At 37.0% G+C, this 20,521-nt stretch overlaps 1 protein-coding gene across 4 annotated transcripts in view; it reads left to right on the top strand.

Annotated features, from left to right (window-relative positions):
• The first annotated feature begins 532 nt into the window (after nt 1-532).
• Nucleotides 533-20,521, top strand: part of CCNT2 (cyclin T2) — a 36,413-nt gene continuing 16,424 nt past the window's right edge. For 3 of the 4 annotated variants that reach the window (XR_014795739.1, XM_084892261.1, XM_084892262.1), the window contains exons 1-2: nt 533-747; nt 1,417-1,498. Coding sequence is in view for 2 of the 4 variants with exons in the window: in XM_084892261.1 (XP_084748387.1) it covers nt 590-747; nt 1,417-1,498 (240 nt within the window). In the remaining 2 variants the exon portion in view is untranslated. Of the gene's footprint in view, nt 748-1,416; nt 1,499-17,302; nt 17,405-20,521 lie in introns of those variants that run through there. The other variant, XM_084892263.1, reaches the window with a different exon arrangement.

A 20,521-nucleotide genomic window follows, 5' to 3' on the forward strand; every position in this document is an offset into this window, starting at 1 on the left:
GCAGATTCTCTCCCGCACACGGTAGTCGGGAGCCCACGCGGACCAACGTCAGAGAAAAGTGGAGGTTGTGACGGGTCGCGGCGACAGAGGAAGTTTTCTCTCTTTTAAAGCGCCGCCACGCTCCCGGCCCACGAACCCGCTCGGATTTGAGAGACCACGGCCAGGCCCCTCAACGGACCCGCCCAGCCGCCCGCCCGCCACTCGCCACCCGGCCCCAGGGCAACCTCTTCCGGACCCTCCCCCCTCCTCCCGCCCCTTTTTCCCATCAACCCTAGACCCGGCATGCACCGCGCCGACCTTTCCCTTCCGCCGACCCCCACCTTCCGGTGTCTCCAAATGACAAGCGGCCGCGGAGCATTGTGGGTCCGCACGCAAAGCGCGGCGGGGGCCGGAAAAAAGAAAGCAAACTACTTGCGCGCGCCGGTAGGGCGGCACCTGCGCACGCGCACGGCGGAGGCCGGGGTTGAAAAGGGGCGGCGCGCGGGCTAGGGCGAGCGGAGTGGGGCGGGGCCGCGCGGCCTTGGCGAGGAGTCCGCGAGCCGGGAGGGGCGGGGGGGCGGCCGAGGGAGCGGGCGGAGGAGGAAGTGTCATGGCGTCGGGCCGTGGAGCTTCTTCTCGCTGGTTCTTTACTCGGGAGCAGCTGGAGAACACGCCGAGCCGCCGCTGCGGAGTGGAGGCGGACATAGAGCTCTCGTACCGCCAGCAGGCGGCCAACCTTATCCAGGAGATGGGGCAGCGTCTCAATGTGTATCCTTTGCTGTGCTTGGCTCTCCACTGCTCACGCCCTGTCCCCACGACTCGCCGGGTCTCCAGGGCCTGGTGCCCCGCGAACATGGCGCCGGTCCTCCCGTGCGCCTCGGCCGCGCCCGAAGGGGAGGCTCGGGCTCCGGCGGCCGCGAGCGGCCCGAGCCGGAGGGAGGAGGGGAGCCGCCGGGAACGGGGCCGGGGGCCGCGCGGGGTGGCGGCGGCGGCGGCGGGGTGGGAGTGCCGCCGGGCGAGAGGAGACTCAATCGCAGGGGTTATGGCCGGAGAGAGGCGGCTGCTCAGGCTCCGGTCCGAGAAGGGGCTGGAGGCAGGGTTGGCGGTGCTGGAGGCGGTGTTCGCTGCCTTCCCTCGCGGTCCCTGGCGGTTCTCTGTCCTCCGGGCGCCCGGGGTCTGGTGTTCGCGGCGTGGTTTTGTGCGCGCGCGTTTCAACTGGTTGATTCTGAGCTTAAGTCGGTTGTAGCTCGTGATAAGTCCTTTCTGGGCCCGTTTGTTTATTAACTGCTTTTCGTTTGTTTTGGGGTTTGTGTGTGTGTGTGTTTTTTGTGAACGGGAGGGATTGGAAAAGAACCGTAAATGGGGAATTTTCCACCGGGATTGTTTTGGAAGTGAGGTCTCGTTCTCCTCAGACATTTCCTCAATGTTACGTTTCAGCTCCCAGCTTACGATAAACACCGCGATTGTTTATATGCACAGGTTTTATATGTACCATTCCTTCACCAAGTTCAATAAAAACGTAAGTACTATTTTTATTGTCTGCTCTTACTTCCACCAAATTTTAACTAAGTCGGTACGCAGGGGGGAAAAATGGTTATTGACTTTACTTTTGGATTTAGTGCTCTAAGTGAACAGTAAAGGTAAATCTCCTGATGAACGTTTGATGACAAGCTTCCAAGATTGTGTCGGGCTCTACCTACCAGGTCGTTTGAGCTAAAAGATAAAAAGAAACATTTTTCTTTACTCAAAGGATTATGTAACTCGGTATTCATTTAAAATTTAAATAATTTCAGATAGTAATGTACAGTGTATTTTGGGCAAGTCTAGTCATTCTGTTGTACATCTTAATTGTATTTGGACTCATTGTTTCAAATGTTATGAATAGGGTTCATTGTAACATTAGTTTGAAATGACCTTTTGAAAGAATTAAATGTTTACAGAAATATTTCACTTGCTAACACAATAATTCCTGTTTATCACCCATTACCATTAGTTGTCTGCTAAAATTTTTGGTGATTCAAACGTCCAATCTTGCTGCAAGCATACCATGTGAGGGGTGTGTGTGTGTGTGTGTGTAAGTTTGAAGTGAAACTTAACCCTACAAAATACTAAGGCACTGGTTTTGAACGTTACCTGTAAATCTTGGCACATTTAGTAATGGCATTTAGTTGAAATTTTTATTTTAAGCTTTGAAAAGTGTGAATTTGTTGTCTGTTCTTTTCACAGTAGCATACATATTGTGTTGGCATATGTTTAAAATTTTGCATATTGTTTAGAAATATTTAACTCTACCTTAATTCTCACTGTATTTTTTGGTCTTTTTTTTTTTATCACAGCTATTTTTAGAATGCTATTCTGAAAGGTGTGTATAGAAAAATGGACCATGGAAGACTATATTTGTGGATTGTCATTAGGATCTTTTTGCTAAGAAAAGCCTTTGAAAAGGTCCTTAAAATTTTGTTTTGAATTGGAAAATTGGAAAGGAAAGCTTCATAATTTAGATTGATTCTTATTTTCATCTCTTATGATCATGTTTAACTTGGTTTATTAGATTGGCAAATAGGTTTGTCTTGAACAATATGTATCTGTACACATTTTGGTCTCTTGCATCCCTCTTTGCTTCTACTTTTCTCTTTTAAATTTGTGTGATTTTTTTTTTATCTGTTTCCATTTTCCTAGTATTTCTTGTGCACAGAACTTAGGTCAATGATGGTGTTATGGAAGAGGAAGGAAGTCTTTTTGGTAATAACATTTTCATTGAGAAAATTAAATTTGTATTTAAATTATCTGCAATGGCAGTAGTGAACTAATGAATACTAATGTAATATAAACGTGGCTTTCCTTAAGTAGCCCTGGAAAATGCTTCTAGAAATCACAAGTCAAACTAGTTTGGAAATTCTTTTTTTTTTTTTTTTTTCTTTAATATATTTTTTTGATTTTTTTACAGAGAGGAAGGGAGAGAAATAGAGAGCTAGAAATGTCCATGAGAGAGAAACATCGACCAGCTGCCTCTTGCACACCCCCTACTGGGGATGTGCCTGCAACCAAGGTACATGTCCTTGACTGGAATCGAACCTGGGACCCTTCAGTCCGCAGAGGACGCTCTATCACTGGGCCAAACTGGTTTCGGCTGGAAATTCTTTATGTGGCTATAGATGTCCTGAATCAGGCTTACTTTTGTATATCCAGTAAATATCTCTCCACAAGTCTACACTTATCATTTTGAATCCTCCCTCTTTCATAATTTGTCCTCTATTACATGGTTGGTGTGCTTTAAAACAACCATCTTGCTTACAGCTAAAATTTACAGCTTTAACTTGAAGTTGACTGGTGAACTCCAGGTCACTTGCATTCTAACTTTCACTATTTATGTCTTTATATGTATGGAGGTGAACTTCAGCATTTTGCATTGACTTGTTACTAGCAGGATAATTTAAATCTGGTGTTAATTTCTGTTTTTAAAAGTAATTTTGCACCGTTCATATGTAATTGTTGTCTTTTTACTTTTGCTATTAAATCAAAAGTGGTTTTAAAATCTGTATGTACACTTAAATCAATTGCACAGCCTCACTTTTTTTTTTCTTTCCCCCTATTCTTTTAAGGTGAAGGGGGTGGTCTCAAATTGAATGTGAGTCACTTTTAAATTCATACTCGCCCTCATCAATGGGGGGGGGGAATTTTTAGGATTATAATGGAATGGTATAGTAAACTTACAAAAAGCATGAGTCTTCACAAAGTATACTGAACACCAGTCAGTAAATTAAACCCTAACAGGCTTAAATTTTAAGATGCTGGAGATAAACTATATTTAATTTTATAATCAATATTATGCATTAATTATATTTTTACTGTCTTTGTGGCTTCATTTTCCCACATTGACAAATTAAAAAGGTAAAAAATCCTATAAAACTCAAGTGCTATTGTATTGAAGAATAAAATTAGTTTCAACATGTTTGTGATCCAGAAACTGATTTATCATTGAATTCTATTGTCATTTTGCCTTATAGAGTTGGATCACTATCAGCAGTAAATTACTTGTATGTGTAACCTAGGTAGATAAATTTACCCTTTTGCTCACTGGGCACAGTGAGGTTTATGTAATTGGGATTAGTAATTAAAGAATGTCTTTTTAAAAAAATATTTATTAATTTCAGAGAGGAAAGAAGAGGGAGATAGAGAGAGAAACATCCATGATGAGAGAGAATCATGGATCAGCTGCCTCCTGCATGCCCCCACTGGGGATTGAGCCCGTAACCCAGGTATATTTATATGCCCTTGACCGGAATCAAATCTGGGACCCTTCAGTCCACAGGCCGATGCTGTATCCACTGAGCCACATCCGCCAGGGCTAAAGAATGTCTTTGCTAGATCAAGCTCATAATAAATCTAGTAAAGTATAAAAGCCCTGGCACCAACAGTGCCTGCAAGGTCAATCTTAAGAATAGTTGTTAAGCCAAAACCGGTTTGGCTCAGTGGATAGAGCCCTGTGGACTGAAAGGTCCCAGGTTTGATTCCGGTCAAGGGCCATGTACCTTGGTTGCGGGCACATCCCCAGTAGGGGGTGTGGAAGAGGCAACTGATCGATAATTCTCTCTCATCGATGTTTCTAACTCTCTATCTCTCTCTCTCCCTCTCTGTAAAAAATCAATAAAATATATTTTTAAAAAAAGAATAGTTCTTGACCTAGTTACTCTTAGAAACCCTGCTCATTAATTTGGTTAGACAAGTTTATGATGCATTTGTTTCTTAAATTCCAAATCTAATGAGTACGCTTAAGATGAGGTTGTAATAAGAAGTACACTCTTCTGAGTATTTTGTTGGTGATGGTCTGTTGTCATAGCACCCACCTTCTACTTTTCTTAGTTCTTTTGCTTTTTTTGAGCTGCTGCAATCAAAACTGTACATAAAATGCCAAATTTAGGTGTACTGTAATTTTCTTTAAGATCCCAAGAGTATGCCGAAGCCGGTTTGGCTCAGTGGTAGAGCGTCGGTCTGCGGACTGAAAGGTCCCAGGTTCGATTCCGGTCAGGGGCATGTACATTGGTTGCGGGCACATCCCCGGTAGGGGTTGTGCAAGAGGCAGCTGGTCGATGTTTCTCTCTCATCGATGTTTCTAGCTCTCTATCTCTCTCCCTTCCTCTCTGTAAAAAATCAATAAAATATATTAAAAAAAAAAAAATATCCAAGAGTACATGGTTGTTGGTTAAGGACCGTATTCAATACTAGTGATTTTAAGGAATGCTTATAAGAATGAATGCATCATTTATCTCATGTCTGAATTCGATTTTATACATCTAAGTTTGGTTGATCAGCTTCTACACATAAGCAAATTTGTATTTGCTTATGCTAAAATTGATTATATAACCTTTCTTAATTGATTTGACTCTTGACTAGTAGGTAGCATTTGAAAATCAGAGGTTCTCTTACTATTTAGAAAAATGCTCACTAACTCTGTTCTTTGATAACATTCTCCAATAATTTTTAATAAGAGTCCTTACAGTAGAAATTTATATATGACATTTTAAAAGTTAATGTTAACCAGTTTATACCATTGCCTTTTGTGAAAAACAAACAAACAAAAACATTTGGGGGAAATTGATTAGCTAAAGGATCTTATTTAAATTTTTATTGTGAGAGCCCTAATTTTTCTCAAAGATTAGAACATAGATAAAGTTAAATATAAAAACCTCCCTAACACACACTTTCTCTCTAAAACTAGAAAGTAAGCAATGTAAAGGGCAGGGGAGGGGGGGGGAGGGAGGTTGTTTATTTGTTTGTTTGTTTCCTCTTTAGCTTTGCTTACTGTTGTATTACCAGTAACTCTCATAGAACAGATATTCAGCAACTATTTGTCAATAGAATGGATCTAATCTTTTTTATTTTTTTTTTAGTCCTCATCTGAGATATTTTTCCATTGGAGAGTGGAACAGAGACCAACGCTCTCTGTCCACTGAACCAAACTGGCTAGGGTAAATGGGTGTAATCTTGTTACCCACAGCTCTATTAATAAATCCTTACACATTTCTCTCTCTCTCTCTCTCTCTCTCTCTCTCTCTCTCTCTCTCTCTCTCTACATATATATATATATATATATATATGTTCTCTTCACAGACACACTTACAATGTTTTCTTTTATTATTAAAAACTAATGTAGGCATATGGTAAATGAAATAGGTACAAAAAGAGATATTATTAACCTGTGAATCCTAGTGTCTAGCCGCCGCCCCCGCCCCCCCAGCATTGGCTATTAAAGTGTTTGTGTGCCCTTTCAGAAATACATTTTGTTTGGGCAGGCATATATGTATATTTATTTTTCAGCACAGAAAAAGGTCCCTCCCATACCCCAGTTCTTAGAACCAGCACACAGCCTCATATAGAATTGAATTCATCCTAGTTGGGGATAGGTGTGGGTACTTCTGAGGAAGTAATTTTTAAGATGGCACCAGAAGGAATAGTGTAGATTGACCCAGTAGATCTAAGCTGGCAGTAGTTTAGCTGACCAAGGGACATTTGACAATGTCTGGAGACGTATTTTCATTTTCACAATAGGTGAAAGGGGTACTATTGGCATTTCATGGATAGAAGCTGAATGCTGCTAAATATCCCACAATGCATAGGACAGAACCCCATAACGAAAAGTTACCTGGTTTAAAATGTCAGTAGTAGTGAGGTTGCAAAAACCCCACATTAACCAGTCCTACAGAGTTAAGTTTAATGAAGGAGTGTTTATTAAATTAATTTTGAGTGTTTGTTAAATTTCATCTGTTCAGTAAGAAATTGTCTATTCATTTGTAATTCCTCAAGGACCTTAAGAACAAAGATCACAGTTGTAATTTTTTTTGAGGGTTTTAGGGAAACTTTGATAAAATTTAAAGTTTGTATTTAGTTTGTTAATAAATGTTGCCTTTCTGTGAAATAACTGTTCTTAGCCTCTTGTTTGAGTTTGTTATGAATCTGACATCTACTCACAAAATTTATTTTTTCTAATTTGTCTTCTTATTCTGTTATTCTAATTTTCATTCTGTTCTAATTTTGTTAAATCTACCTGCCTTTTGCTTTGTTTTATTACCTTTTATGCTTATCTGGAGATAAGTGTTCCCCATATTTACTGATATGGAAACAGTTCTTGGGTTTTATTTTTGCTGTTTAAAACAGTAGATACTAACCAAACACATGTTTCCTTGATAATACATTTGAAATTATTAGACTAGATGATTTGAAAATTCTTTTTTAACATTAATTGCATGGATGAAAATTTAAGAAACAATATGTAACAGTCACTTTATCTCAGCTAAAGTATTCTCTTCCTGAGAAAACAGATGCAGTTACTGAGTGACTTGCCGAAATCTAACAGCCATTATGTAGTTGGCATTCAAACAGATCTGTTGCCTAATCCCCATGCTGTATTTTTCTCACTTTTGTCCTACCCTAATATATGTTTAAGAAGTAGGGCACACTAATAATTGGTGCCAGTGATTTCTAAGGAGATGAGTAGACAAGTAAATAATGAAAATACTCTGATTTACATCATTGGACAAAATCCAATAATATCCTTCCTTAAACTAGGCCCCTAATTCCTCTTTCAGCCATATTCCCCTCCTCTTTGTTTCCACCCCTCCCCCATGTGGTGCTTTCTCTATTTCATGTGATTATGGTCTGTCAGGTTTTATGACTCAGCTGAAATTACAACTCTTTATAAAAAGTATTTCCCAGATAACTCCACTCTTTCACTTCTAAATTTCTATCTCTGATTTTATCATTTAGGTTCTATTCACATTCCATTGTATTCCCATCTGACAACCATTTAGTGTTGAGGGAAAACCATGCATATATGAGGTGAGATGTTTTATGATTATAAAGTACAACAAACATAAAACCACCGAATGTACAGCTTAGTGAATTATAAGGCAAATAACCTTTTTATCTCCGCTCAAGTCAAGAAACTTTGCTAACTACCCCCAGAAGTGCTTCTGCGTGCCCCATTTTGCTATCAAACCCTGCCCTCCACAAAGTACCAGTATTCTTATGTTTAAGTAATCACTTTTTCCAGTTCATTTATGCTCTTACCACCCATCTCTGCATTCCTACACACCATAGTTTAGGGAAGATGAGATTTGATCGGGCTTTAAGTCTCAATATTCAGGTTTCCCCTCTGTCCCTTTCTTTCACCTAAGTTTTAATTTGTTGAAGAACGTAGGGCAGTGGTCGGCAAACAGCTTGCGAGCCACATGCAGCTCTTCGGTCCCTTGAGTGTGGCTCTTCCACAAAATACAGCGTGCAGGCGCACACGTACAGTGCGATCCAAGGAGTACCCTAATTAAGTTATTAACAATGTACCTACCTATATAGTTTAAGTTTAAATAATTTGGCTCTCAAAAGAAATTTCAATCGTTGTACTGTTGATATTTGACTCTGTTGACTAATGAGTTTGCCTACCACTGACCTAGGGCATTAGATCTGAAGAATTTCCAGCTGTCTGGAATTTGTTCATTTTATACTCATGGTGTGGTTTATCATGTTACTTTGTTCTTGTATTCCCTGCAAATTGCCATTTGGATCCTGAAATTTGATCAGATTCATATTAGATCCCTTTGGCAAAAGTGCAGGTGGTTTAGTGTTCTTTCAACAGGAGGCACCTAACGTCTGGTTGTTTCTCTTTTTTATGGTGTTAGCTATTGACATTTGATGTCTAGATCCTTTTCATTCATTTTGAATCTATAATTCTATCATTTCTTCTTTATTAATTAGAATATTTTTATAATGAAATGCTATGATTCATATACTATTTGGACACCCAGTGGTACAGTTCATATTGAAAAGGCAAGATAAATACTTGTTTCTTGCCCTATATTTACTACCTTTTTGAGGTGTTATTCACATACCACACATTTCACCTATTAAAAGTATACAACTGAATGTTATTTTACTGTACGTCAGTTTTAGAAATTTTCATTACCCAAAGAAGAACCTCCACACCCTTTGGCCCTCTGTCCCAAGTCCCTCCAACTTACTCTGGACATTTCTTATAAATGGAATCATATAGTAATGTGGTCCTTTGTGACTGGCCTCTTTCACTTGGTGTGCATTTTCAAGGTTTGCTTGTGGTATAGTGTGTATCAGTGCTTTATTTTTCTTGAACTACCATTATACCACATCTTAAATACATTTATCGGTTTACTATTATACATTAACATTTGGGTTGTTTCCACCTTTTGGCTATTATATTGCTGCTATGAACATTTACGTATAACTTTCTGTGTGAATGTATGTTTTGCTTTCTCTTGGGTATATACCCAGGAGTAGAATTGCTGGACCATATGGTAACTCTGTACTCCAATAATCTTGGATAGCTTCCTCATTATCTGCTATAGCAAGGTATTCCAGGCTCATTTGTACATTTCCTGCTCCACAGCTGGAATGGCCATTTCTTTAAAAAATTTGCTTTCTTTTAGTAGCAAGTGGTATTTCAAGATTTTAATTTGGACACTAGGGATCATATTATGTGGGTCTTGTTTCTAGGCATCTTAATGAAAAGTGAGAAAATACATAGTACATTAACTATATATTCACTGTGCACATCAATGTATTAAATTTTGTTTATGCATTAACGTGAAATATACATTAACTGGGCTTTCTACATATTTTTATTTTAATATATATTTAAAATATCTTAGGAATTCATTCTGATTCAAGACATTATTTTTTAGTTAACCTCTTTTGTATTGCCTTTACAAGAGGTTATATTGCCTTTCTTTCACACCAAAAATCTTAGTTAAGCCTCAGAATAACAGTACTGCCACCACCATTATATTTACTGAAAACAAATGTTTTTGCTTTGCTCTTATTTTTCATCCCTGGTTTTAATTCATATGGCTACATTATCTTAAACAGCTGTTACAAAACTCTTTCAATCCTCATTTAATCTTGGTTCTGCACATATTATTGTTCATTACCAGTGCTTATGTTGAAGTCTATTTTCTGCTAACCATCCTAATGGCTGTGAAGTGGTATCTCATTGTAGTTTTGATTATCATTTCTTTTACAGCTGTTGATGTTAAGCATCTTTTTTAAAAAAAATAAATTTAATTGATTTTTTTACAGAGAAGGGAAAGGGATAGAGAGCTAGAAACATCGATGAGAGAGAAATATCAACCAGCTGCCTCCTGCACACCCCTTGCTGGGGATGTGCCCGCAACCAATTGTACGTGCCCTTGACCGGAATCGAACCTGGGACCCTTCAGTCCACAGACTGACGCTCTATCCATTGAGCCAAACCGGTTTCAGCGATGTTAAGCATCTTTTAATGTGCTTATTTGGCCACTAGTCAAGTAGACATTTGTCCATTTTTTAATTAGGTGTTTTTTGTTAAGTTGCAGAAATTTTTTATATTTGGGTATCAACTCCTCAGGTAAGACATTAAAAGGTTATCTTTAGTCACTTTAGCAGTTGATACACTAATTTCTAATCACTACAATAGACTATCATTTAAATATACTTCATTAGGGTTAGTCCTTCTAGGAATAATTAATATACTTGAAGTTTATTCTGTTAAACAAGGAGAAGAATATCTGGGAGTGTTTATGGATAACATTAAAAAAAGCATGTGGTTTTTTTTTATTGATTTTTTTTTTTTCAAATTTTTTTCAAATTGAATCTGAAAACAATACCTATAAAAAGTTTTCCAAAAAGCTTTAAGGTTGTTCTCAAACATGGTATTCCAAGTGCCTAATTACAGGGATATTGACTTATGGAACATTTTTACTATATATTACATAAGTCTTTATGAAGTCTCCTTGAAGCAGGTTTTTCTTTTTCAAAAACTAGATGATTGTAAAATATTCAAAGATTTTCCATATATACATACATACATGTGTCTGTTAGTACTAATAATTCAAATTGACTTTGAAGGCAGATAGAACAGGTATTCTGAAGATGTTTTTAGTATAGAAAATTGGGTAATTTTTTTAAGTAAACAAATTCCATCACTATATCTTACTACCTTATAATATTTGGGAGTATTAAACTTAATATTTTATACTTAAATAAGTTATGGTTCTAGTTATAAAGCTGACATATTAAGTACCTATGTGATCGCATTTAAGGAAATACATGCAAAGTGAAGCATTTAATACATTTAAATCTGTTTTAATATATTTCAATGAATTTTATATTCAAAATGCCGACTATAGGTTTAAACCTATATAAACTCCTAGCTAATTTATATGTCTATATAAACATTATCTAGGAGTTAATTTCCTACTTACTATGTTAATGTGGTTATTTGAAAAATCATAATTACATTTATATTTGACAGTGCTTGTTTGGACTATAAACTCTTAAAAGTAACACCAGGTAACTACTAATGGAAAGTACTGTATAGATGTTTGTATCTATCAACAAATACGTTATAGTGGAATTGACATTGGAATTTGTTCTATAAGAAAGAGTGCACATTCAAACTAATTTGAAATTGAGCTCTCATTTAGAAGTTGAAAAAGTAAAAATGATAATTCTTTTCTAGTCAAGAATCTTAAGATCATGAAAACTGACATAGTTCCAAGTGTGGGGAAAAAATAGCTGAGCGCTGATGGGATAGCTTAGTTGGTTGAAACATCATCTTGTACACCAAAAGGTTTAGGGTTTGATCCCCAGTTGAGGTGCAGGCAACCATTAATGTTTGTTTCTCTCTTTTCTCTCTGTCTGTCTGTCTCTGTCTCCCCCTCCCACTTCCTCTCTCTCAAATCAATAAAAACATATCCTTGGATGAAGGTTAAAAAAAAATAGCTGAGAGAGCAGAAAAAAGTTCTGAGGATTTGGGGGCAGTCTTTAAATGGTGCATTGATTCAGAGAGGATTCCAGATTTTTACACATTCCCCATATCCTTAGGTAGATCCTGTATTTTCTATTGCTATAGTTCAGTGATGGTTGTTTTAATGCCTAATAGGAGTAGCTATTTAAATTAATATATTTTATTGATTTTTTACAGAGAGGAAGAGAGAGAAAGAGGGACAGAGAGCTAGAAACATCGATGAGAGAGAAACATCAACCAGCTGCCTCTTGCACACCCCCTACCGGGGATGTGCCCACAACCAATGTACATGCCCTTGATCAGAATCGAATCTGGGACCTTTCAGTCCACAGACCGATGCTCTATCCACTGAACCAAACCACTTTCAGCAATAAGAGTTCTTTATATATCCTGAGTAACAGTCCATTATCAGATACTAGAGGCCCTGTGCACGAAATTTGTACAAGGTCCTTGGCCCCCACCACAGCAGCCACCTCTGCCTCAGCTCCTGCCACCTCGGCTTCCTCGGAAGGACTTCTGGTCTAATTAACATATTGTGCTTTTATTATTATAGGATTTTCAAATAACTCCTCCCTGCTATGGACTGTCTTTTGCACTTTCTTGATGTTATAATTTGTAGCACATGCATTCAGTTTATATTTTTCATCTGTCACTTGTGCTTTGCTGTTATACCTACGAAAGCATTGTCTAATTCAGGGCCATGGAAATATATTTCTGGTTTTTTTCTAATAAGTTTTATAGTTTTAGCTACCACATTTAGGTATTTGATCCATTTTGAGTTAGTTTTTGTTTATTGTGTAAAGAAGGGAACCACCATTTTCACTTTTTTGCATGTGGATATACAGTAGTCCTGTCGCCATTTGTTGAAAAGACTATTCTTCCCCCATTGAATTATAATACCTTAGTATTCTTGTTGAAAAACCAATATACCATAAATATGTTTATTTTGGTATCTGTTCTGTTCCATGATCTATATGTCTTTCCTTATGCCAGTACCACATTGTGTGTGTGTGTTTTAACTTTTATTTTTCAGTTATAGTTGACATTCAATATTACATTAATTTAGGTATACAACATAGTGATGAGACATTAACATACAATGTGATCACCCCAATAAGCCTGGTATTCATCTGACACCATACATACATACTAAGTATACCGGTTAATAATGGTGGATTTTATAATCAAAGAAAAACAATAATTAAAAGAGAAACATCGAAAGTGCTTTATTCAAAGTAATGTCCATCGCTAGCTATACATTTCCCCCGTCTTTCAGGTAATTTGTGGATACCATCCCCATAGAACTTTTCTTGTTTTGAGGCAAACCATTCAGAGACCCAATTTTCCACTATTTCATATGTTTTGAAGTGCTGCTCAGAAAGTTCATGTGCCATCGATCAGAACAAGTAGTAATCTGAAGGAGCAAGGTCTGGTGAGTACAGCGGGTGGGTTAATACTTCCAGGCAAGATCTTTTAACGTGTCTTTAACTGGTTTTGAAGTGTGTGATGGTGCATCATCATGAAGCAAAATTATTTTGCCGTGTCTTCTCGACCATTCTGGCCATTTCACGATCAAAGCGTGGTTCAATTGATTATTTGTTGTCAGTAGTAATCAGTATTCATAGTTTCACCTGGTTTTAGAAGTTCATAATACACCACACCTTCCTCATCCCACTAAATGCAGAGCATTGTCTTCTTTCTGAAGCAATTTGGCTTTGCAGTTGATGTTGATAGTTGACCTGGATCAACCTATGATTTTGTGCATTTGGAATTCTCAGAAGAAATCTACTTTTCATAGCCAGTCACAATTCAATGCAAAAAAGTCTTTTGAATGCTGTTGAAACAACGTTTTACTGATGACTTTTCGGTTTTCCATTTGTCTTTCGTTCAGTTGATGTGGCACCCATTTTCTTTCCTTTAAAATCTTTCCCATTGCTTGTAGATGATCAGAAATTGTTTCCTGAGCAACATTTAATTTTTTTGCAAGTTGTTTTTGAATTTGACACACATCTTCATCCAATAATGCTTGTGCTTGTTGGTCTTCAAACTTTTTCATTCTTTGTCTTTCACATCAAAATCATCACTTTTAAAGTGTTTAAACCAGTGTTCACAAATAAATATCTTGAGATGGAGCATATTCACCATAAGCTTTCTGAAGTATACAATAATTTTTTTTCAAAATAAAGTGATGAATTAAAACTTCCCGCAAATGCTCTTTTTTTGGCACGAAATTCAACATTTTAAGCATAAAAATATCAATGATATTAACAACTTCAGCAAATTTGACATGAAGTTTTGAAGCTTGTCAATACAACAAAATAACGTAAATATCAAATCGCATATATATCAACATGTGTAACTCATCTATTGAAAAAAATCTGCTTTATTAACTGGTACACCTAGTATAGTTATTACAATATTATTATGACTGTGTTTCTTCTGCTGTGCTTTACTTCACCTTGGCTGTTTTTATAACTGACAATTTGTACATCTTAGTCCCTTTACCTTTTTCACCCATCCTCACAAGCTCTGTCCCACCTGGCAACCATCAAAATGTTCTCTGTGTCTGAGTCTGTTTCTGTTCTGCTTGTTCTTTATTTTTTAGATTCCATATATAAGTGAAATCATATGGTATTTGTCTTTTTCTGTCTGACTTATTTCATTTAGCATAATACCCTCTAGGTCTATTCATGCTATCACAAATGGCAGGATTTTATTTTTTATGGCTGAGCTTTATATATATATATATTACTTCTTTATTGAACACTTAGGTTTCTTCCATATCTTAGCTATTCTATATAATAAAGGGCTAATAAGCAAATTGACCCAATGGCAGAATTACCAGTCACTATGATGCACATAGGGAGAGCGCTGCTCAGCCAGAAGCCAGGCTCACGGCTGGCAAGTCCATCGGTGGTGTTGGTGGGACCCTCTCTTGCCTCTGTGGCAGTGAGTTTCTTCAGCTAAATACCAGAAGTAGAATCATTTCGTGACTAGACTTTTGTCCAAGGTAAATATTGCTACCCAGCTTTTCTTTTTTCTTTTTCTTTTCTTTTTCATTTCTATTTGCATAAACTCTCTTTTCACATTCTTTACTTTCAGTTTGTGTGGTGTGTTTTTAGGGGGGTGGGGAGAAACATCTATGACATCTATGTGAGAGAGAAACATCTAGCTAGGTATGTACCCTGACCAAGAATCAAAATGGTGCCCTTTAGGTGTGTAGGACGATGCTCCAGCCAGGGCAATCTGTGTATCTTTTGATCTGAAGTAGGTTTCTTGTGGGCAGCATATGTAGGGGTATTGTTTTCTTATTCATTCAGCCAGTGTTTTGAACTGTGCATCCAATAGGTTGCTTATTTTCATTTTGTTTGGCTCTTTTTCTAGAGTTTTGTCCTATTCTTTCATTTGGGACATGTTTCTTTGTCTCCTCATTTTGTCTGTCTCCCTATGTTTGTTTCTATATATCAGGTAGGGCCATTACATCTCTCAGTCTTAGTAGAGTGGCCTGATATAGTAGGTGTCTTGTAGGGCCCAGGCACGGCATCTCCCTGTTCACCTGAGCGAGGTGCTCCAGGAGTGTCCATGGTATGGGTTGTGTGTAGTTGAGACTTGATTGCTATTGGCACCTCAATAGGAGGGATTGACCCTCCAGCTGATTGGTGTGAGGACTGGCTGTCACTACAGGGAAGGAGCTATTGTGTATCCTGACCTCAGAGCAGGATTCGCTATAGTGATGCTCTGCTGCCGGCTCTTTGGGTGTGTCATTTGTGGAGGTGGTTGAGTAGTGCTGTGGTGCAGTACCACATAGTTTTGATTACTATAATTTTATAGTAAATTTTGAATTCAGGAAGTATGAGTCTTCCAACTTTATTATTCTCTTTCAAGGTTGTTTTGGCTATCTGGGTCCCTTGCATCTCCATAAGAATTTTAAGATCAGCTTGTTAGTTTCTGTAAAACAGAAGCTGGGATTTTGAAAGGCATTTTGTGAATCTATAGATCAATTTGAGGAATACTGCCATCTTCACAATATTAACTTTTCTATAACACACTTTTCTATATTTCTATAATATTAGTTCATATTTCTATAATATTAGCCATCTGAAGGAAAGTGGACCTTTCTTCTTATTTTTAGAGATAAGGGGAGAGAGAAATGTCAGTGTGAGAGCAAAACATTAATCGGATACCCTCTGCATGCCCCCTACCAGGGATCAAACTGGCAACCTTTCAGTGCATGGGACAATGCCCAACTGAGCCACACTGGCCAGAGCAAAAGTGGACTTTTTAAGATTAATGTAGAATATTTGAGTACCTATGGAATGTTAATATTCTTGTTTCACAGTAAGTACTACATGAGTTTGGGAGATGGTAGCTGAGAATAGAGATTTAACTATCAAATGCTAAGTGTACTTTAAAGTATAAGTTGCTTTTTGTTTATGTGTTGTTTTTCTTTTGTAACAATAAATAAATGTTAAAATTCCAGATAGTATTAGGCATATTTAATATATTTAAATGTAATTATGGAAATCAAGCCTTATCCTCTTGAAGACTGCTTTTCAGCAATATTGAATACTAGTATTTTTTAGTATTTATTAAGCCAGCTCTATTTTAAATGTAATTAGATGTCCCAAAAAACATCCAGCCTGAAGATTTTTTAAATTCTAAAACTAAATTATTTTCTGTTGACAGTATTACATTCACACATAATTATATGAGTAGGAAAAAAAAATAGCTAAAATACCAGGCTGAGTTAATGACATTTTTTGTAATATTGAAATGTCAGTCTTTTCAGTGCAGCAAAATTAAAGATTTAAACCACTTCTTAATATTGTGCTGGGATTTTGGTTTAATTTGTTTGAGCTTGGTAATCTTTCTTATTAGCAAATGTACATTTTGAACTTTTCCATTTTCTTCTTTGGTGGGGGTCTTACCTCCCTTGTTTTTACTTATATCTAAGTTTCTACCTTTCCTTTTTCTATTCTAGGAATTTCTTTCTATGAGTTTCTGCTAAAGTTATACCATTACTACTTACCCTTACCTATACTCTTAGGCCAGTGATTTCCAAATTTTAAGCTGTGATACCTAGAACTAGCTAGATATTAATGAAATCCTTTTCAAAGCACAGAAATAATTATCCTCATCTTAGTCAGGGGAGGGATTGGTGTTGAGGCTGGTGAAAAAGGGGGGAGTGGAGGTGTTTGAGTTCAATGAAACAATAGTTTATGAGCCTCTTGATACTAGTATTGTATTATCAAATAGAAAGCAGACTTAGAGGTCTTATCTTTGCTTCTTTTAGTGCTCTTTTGGGATTAGGAGATTTAAAGTTGAGTAATAACACAGCTGTGGGTGGTTCTTAAATACAAATGTACACGCACAGTGTGTGCATAAAGCTAATTACTAAAACAAAGACCAGATAATTCACTTGAAACTGGCTGATACAGCCATCTTCAGTGACTTAGAAAATTGCCCGGGCTTTTTGTTAATTCGAAAACCTTGCCTCCAACTATCAAGGTTGAAGCCAGCAATGGAGAGTGAAGAATGTCAGCAGTGAGGGCATCATCAAGAGCAGAGAAAGGGGAGACAGCGGCCAGGAATGGGCAGGAGGAGTGAGTCCAAGAGGTAGGAATGAAAACATAAAGGAATAGAAAAAGAGAAGGGGGTGAAAACAACGGCAGAGAGAAAGGAAGAAAGGAATGTGGGTATAACTGTTAATGTCAAATATCATAACTCAGTGTTTTAATCTGCTTAGTTCAAAACTAAGAACCTTTAAAGAATTGAGTTTAACTGTGGAAGGAAGAGGTGAACAAGAAAGAAGAAAATTTTTATAGTGTGTTAAATCGCATTTAAAACTTAAGCTCAACAGTAACAATACACAATTGTTTAATTTTTCAAGATAGTAATGACATTTGAGTCATATTACTATAGGGCACTATTCTAAGTGCTGTACATATCTTTATCCACTTAATCCTTACCACAAGTTTACAGCAGATACTGTTTCTCCCATTTTACAGATGCAGAAACTGAACCACAAAGAGAATAAGTAATTTGCCTAGGCTAGTCAGATTCTTCTGAGGCAGTCTGACTACTGTGCTGCAGCTGGCTTCATCACCTCTTCCTCCCCCTACATGATTTGTATGGTATATTGTTTTGAGAATATAATACCTCCTTGAACTAGTTGTACATTTGCTAGAGTAACAAACTCTGGACTATTTAAAAATAAATTTTTCTTCCCTTTAGTTATAATAATTGGAGAAAGTTTATCAAACTAGGGACCAGAACACAGGTGGATAATGCATGGTCCCTGCCCCCAGTGAACTGAATCTCAGTAATTGGTCCTTGAACCAGCCTATATATACTCCAGCATTGGTGTGAATTCTTTGAGCCAAGTTTATGTGTGTTAATGAATGTTCCCTCAAAAGCCACAAACTAGTACTGACAATATTTAAAACATTTGACATTCTTATCCTTTTAATAAGCCACACAACAGAATCAACTTTCCATATAAAAAGCAGTAGTGCCTAGTTTGATTACCTTTCTTAATCACCCTTAAAATTAAAGTCTCACTTGGATATTTACAAAGTATTTATCTAAAAAGGTGTTTTGTTTTGTTTTTACAGCCCTGATGGAGTAAAATGTTTGCAGGCTGGTAGAAAAGGAAATGTGAATGGAGTTAGTGGATTTCACCAGGAACTTTGGAAGAGTGTTGGGTATTAGTTGTACTGGAGGAGAATGAGAATTGAGCCCTAATTAGAGGGAACAGAAAGACTTCTGTGAGGAGTGTGGGTAAATACACAGGAATCTACCCTGATGATCATTGGTTAGCTCACTAAATACTTAATTTTTAAAATAACTTGTAGAATTTCAGAATCATTCACTAGTACAATACTTTGTTACATTGAGACTCTCTTCTAAGGAGACAACTGTGTGGTCTGAAAGTACCTCTTCATATTGAGGCTTTCAAAAAGTCTGAAGAGGACCTGAAACTGGGTAAAATCCTAAAGATTTTACTAAGAAAAACTCATTAGAGACTTTTAAAAGTGCCTTTAGGCAAGTAAGAGAGATTCTGGATCATCTGGCAGTTGGGAAGGAATTTAAATATTAAGTTTAGTCTAATTTGACTTTTGCCTTGTTCCTCTATTCTTCACTCCTTTGATAAATAGTAGCATTTGAAAGCTGGCTTAGCCATTCCCCTTTTAGATGTGAATAAGATAATAAATGAGAAGTTATTCAAAACTGAGTGTCTTCATTTTATTGGGTATTTCTTGCATTTCTTAACTTGGTATTGGTTCTTAGATTTTTATTGTGGCATTTGGAATACTTTGAATTATATATTGGTGCCTTTATGTTTATAGATTATCCACATGTCATTTATTCAAACATATTGAACAGCAGCTGCACAGTGCTAGATAATGGGAACATGAATGAATAAGTCAATCTCTGTGTTCAAGCTGCTTCTAGACTGGAGGACAGAAAGATTAATAAACCAGAAGTTAGAATACAGTATAAGTATAATGATAGAGGTATGCATAATTTTTCTTTGAATAAAGAAGGGTGCTTCTCTCTGACTCAGAAGTTTTACTTGGGAAGGAGATGATCTTTTGAGTTAAGCCTCTAAATAGAAAAGGAGTTAATCAAAATAAGTAGCAGTAATAGGAAATTTTAAGTATGGGGAAAAGTACCAGATAGGAATAATTGTCCAATCTCAGTTGTTTTATACTTTTTGCATCTCAGAAATACCACCACCACCATCCCTGCTCCCCCACCCTGTGTGACTGCTATTTAACTGGCATTTTAAGAATATTAGCTGGGTTTGATATTGCTTAATTAAATTTGTTGTAAGAATAGTAACAGTGTATTCTAAATTTATGAAAACTAAGAATACATTGCTTTTTAGCATTCTCAATTAAAATATATTTTGTTACAATTTTAAAAGATGAAATTAATTCGAAAGTTCAAATTAAAATTATTCAGTCCAAATGTAACATTATTTCTGGTTATTTAAAGCCAAACTTATTTAATTTTAGTTCTGTTTTAAAGATTTATATATCAGGAAGAAGATTTCTAGTCATTTTTACTCATTCATCTGCAAATGCATTTGGAATAGAGAAGGTTCCTTTCAAAAACAAAATCTAGCAATTAAATTTCATGTCAGTGAAAATAAAGGTTCCACCTTCCCTGTATCAGAAATATTCTCCTTTTGTTACCTACCCAAATCACATAACATTGATTTATACCCTTCTCTCTTTCCCTCCCTCTTCTGACATTGTTTCTTTATAGTGATTGAACCCCAAGATACAGTGAGACTCAAGATGTTTATCTCTTGAAAAATAATGTATCTGAATCTTGACATTTAGACATGATACTTCCATGAGATATTTCCTTTTTCAATTAAGTTTATGGGGTAGTATTGTTAATAACTTTATGTAAATTTCAGGTATACAACATTAAAATACTGTGTTTCCCCGAAAATAAGACCTAGCGTATGGAAAGATAAGACATCCCCTGAAAATAAGACCTAGCGCAACTTTGGGAGAAAAAATTAATATAAGACACTGTCTTATTTTCGGGGAAACAGGGTATAACATCTGTATACTCCATTGTGTGCTCACCACCCAAAGTCTTGTCTCCTTCCATCACCCATGAAATATTTATCTGTAATCTTAGAACCTTATTTGAGTTTAAAGCATGCCCATTTTCTGAGTCAGCAGTTACTTTGTTTATTAGTAAGTTCAGGGA

The sequence above is a fragment of the Pipistrellus hanaki genome, assembly GCF_964339955.1.
Source record: "Pipistrellus hanaki genome assembly, chromosome: 8".
Lineage (NCBI taxonomy): Eukaryota > Metazoa > Chordata > Mammalia > Chiroptera > Vespertilionidae > Pipistrellus > Pipistrellus hanaki.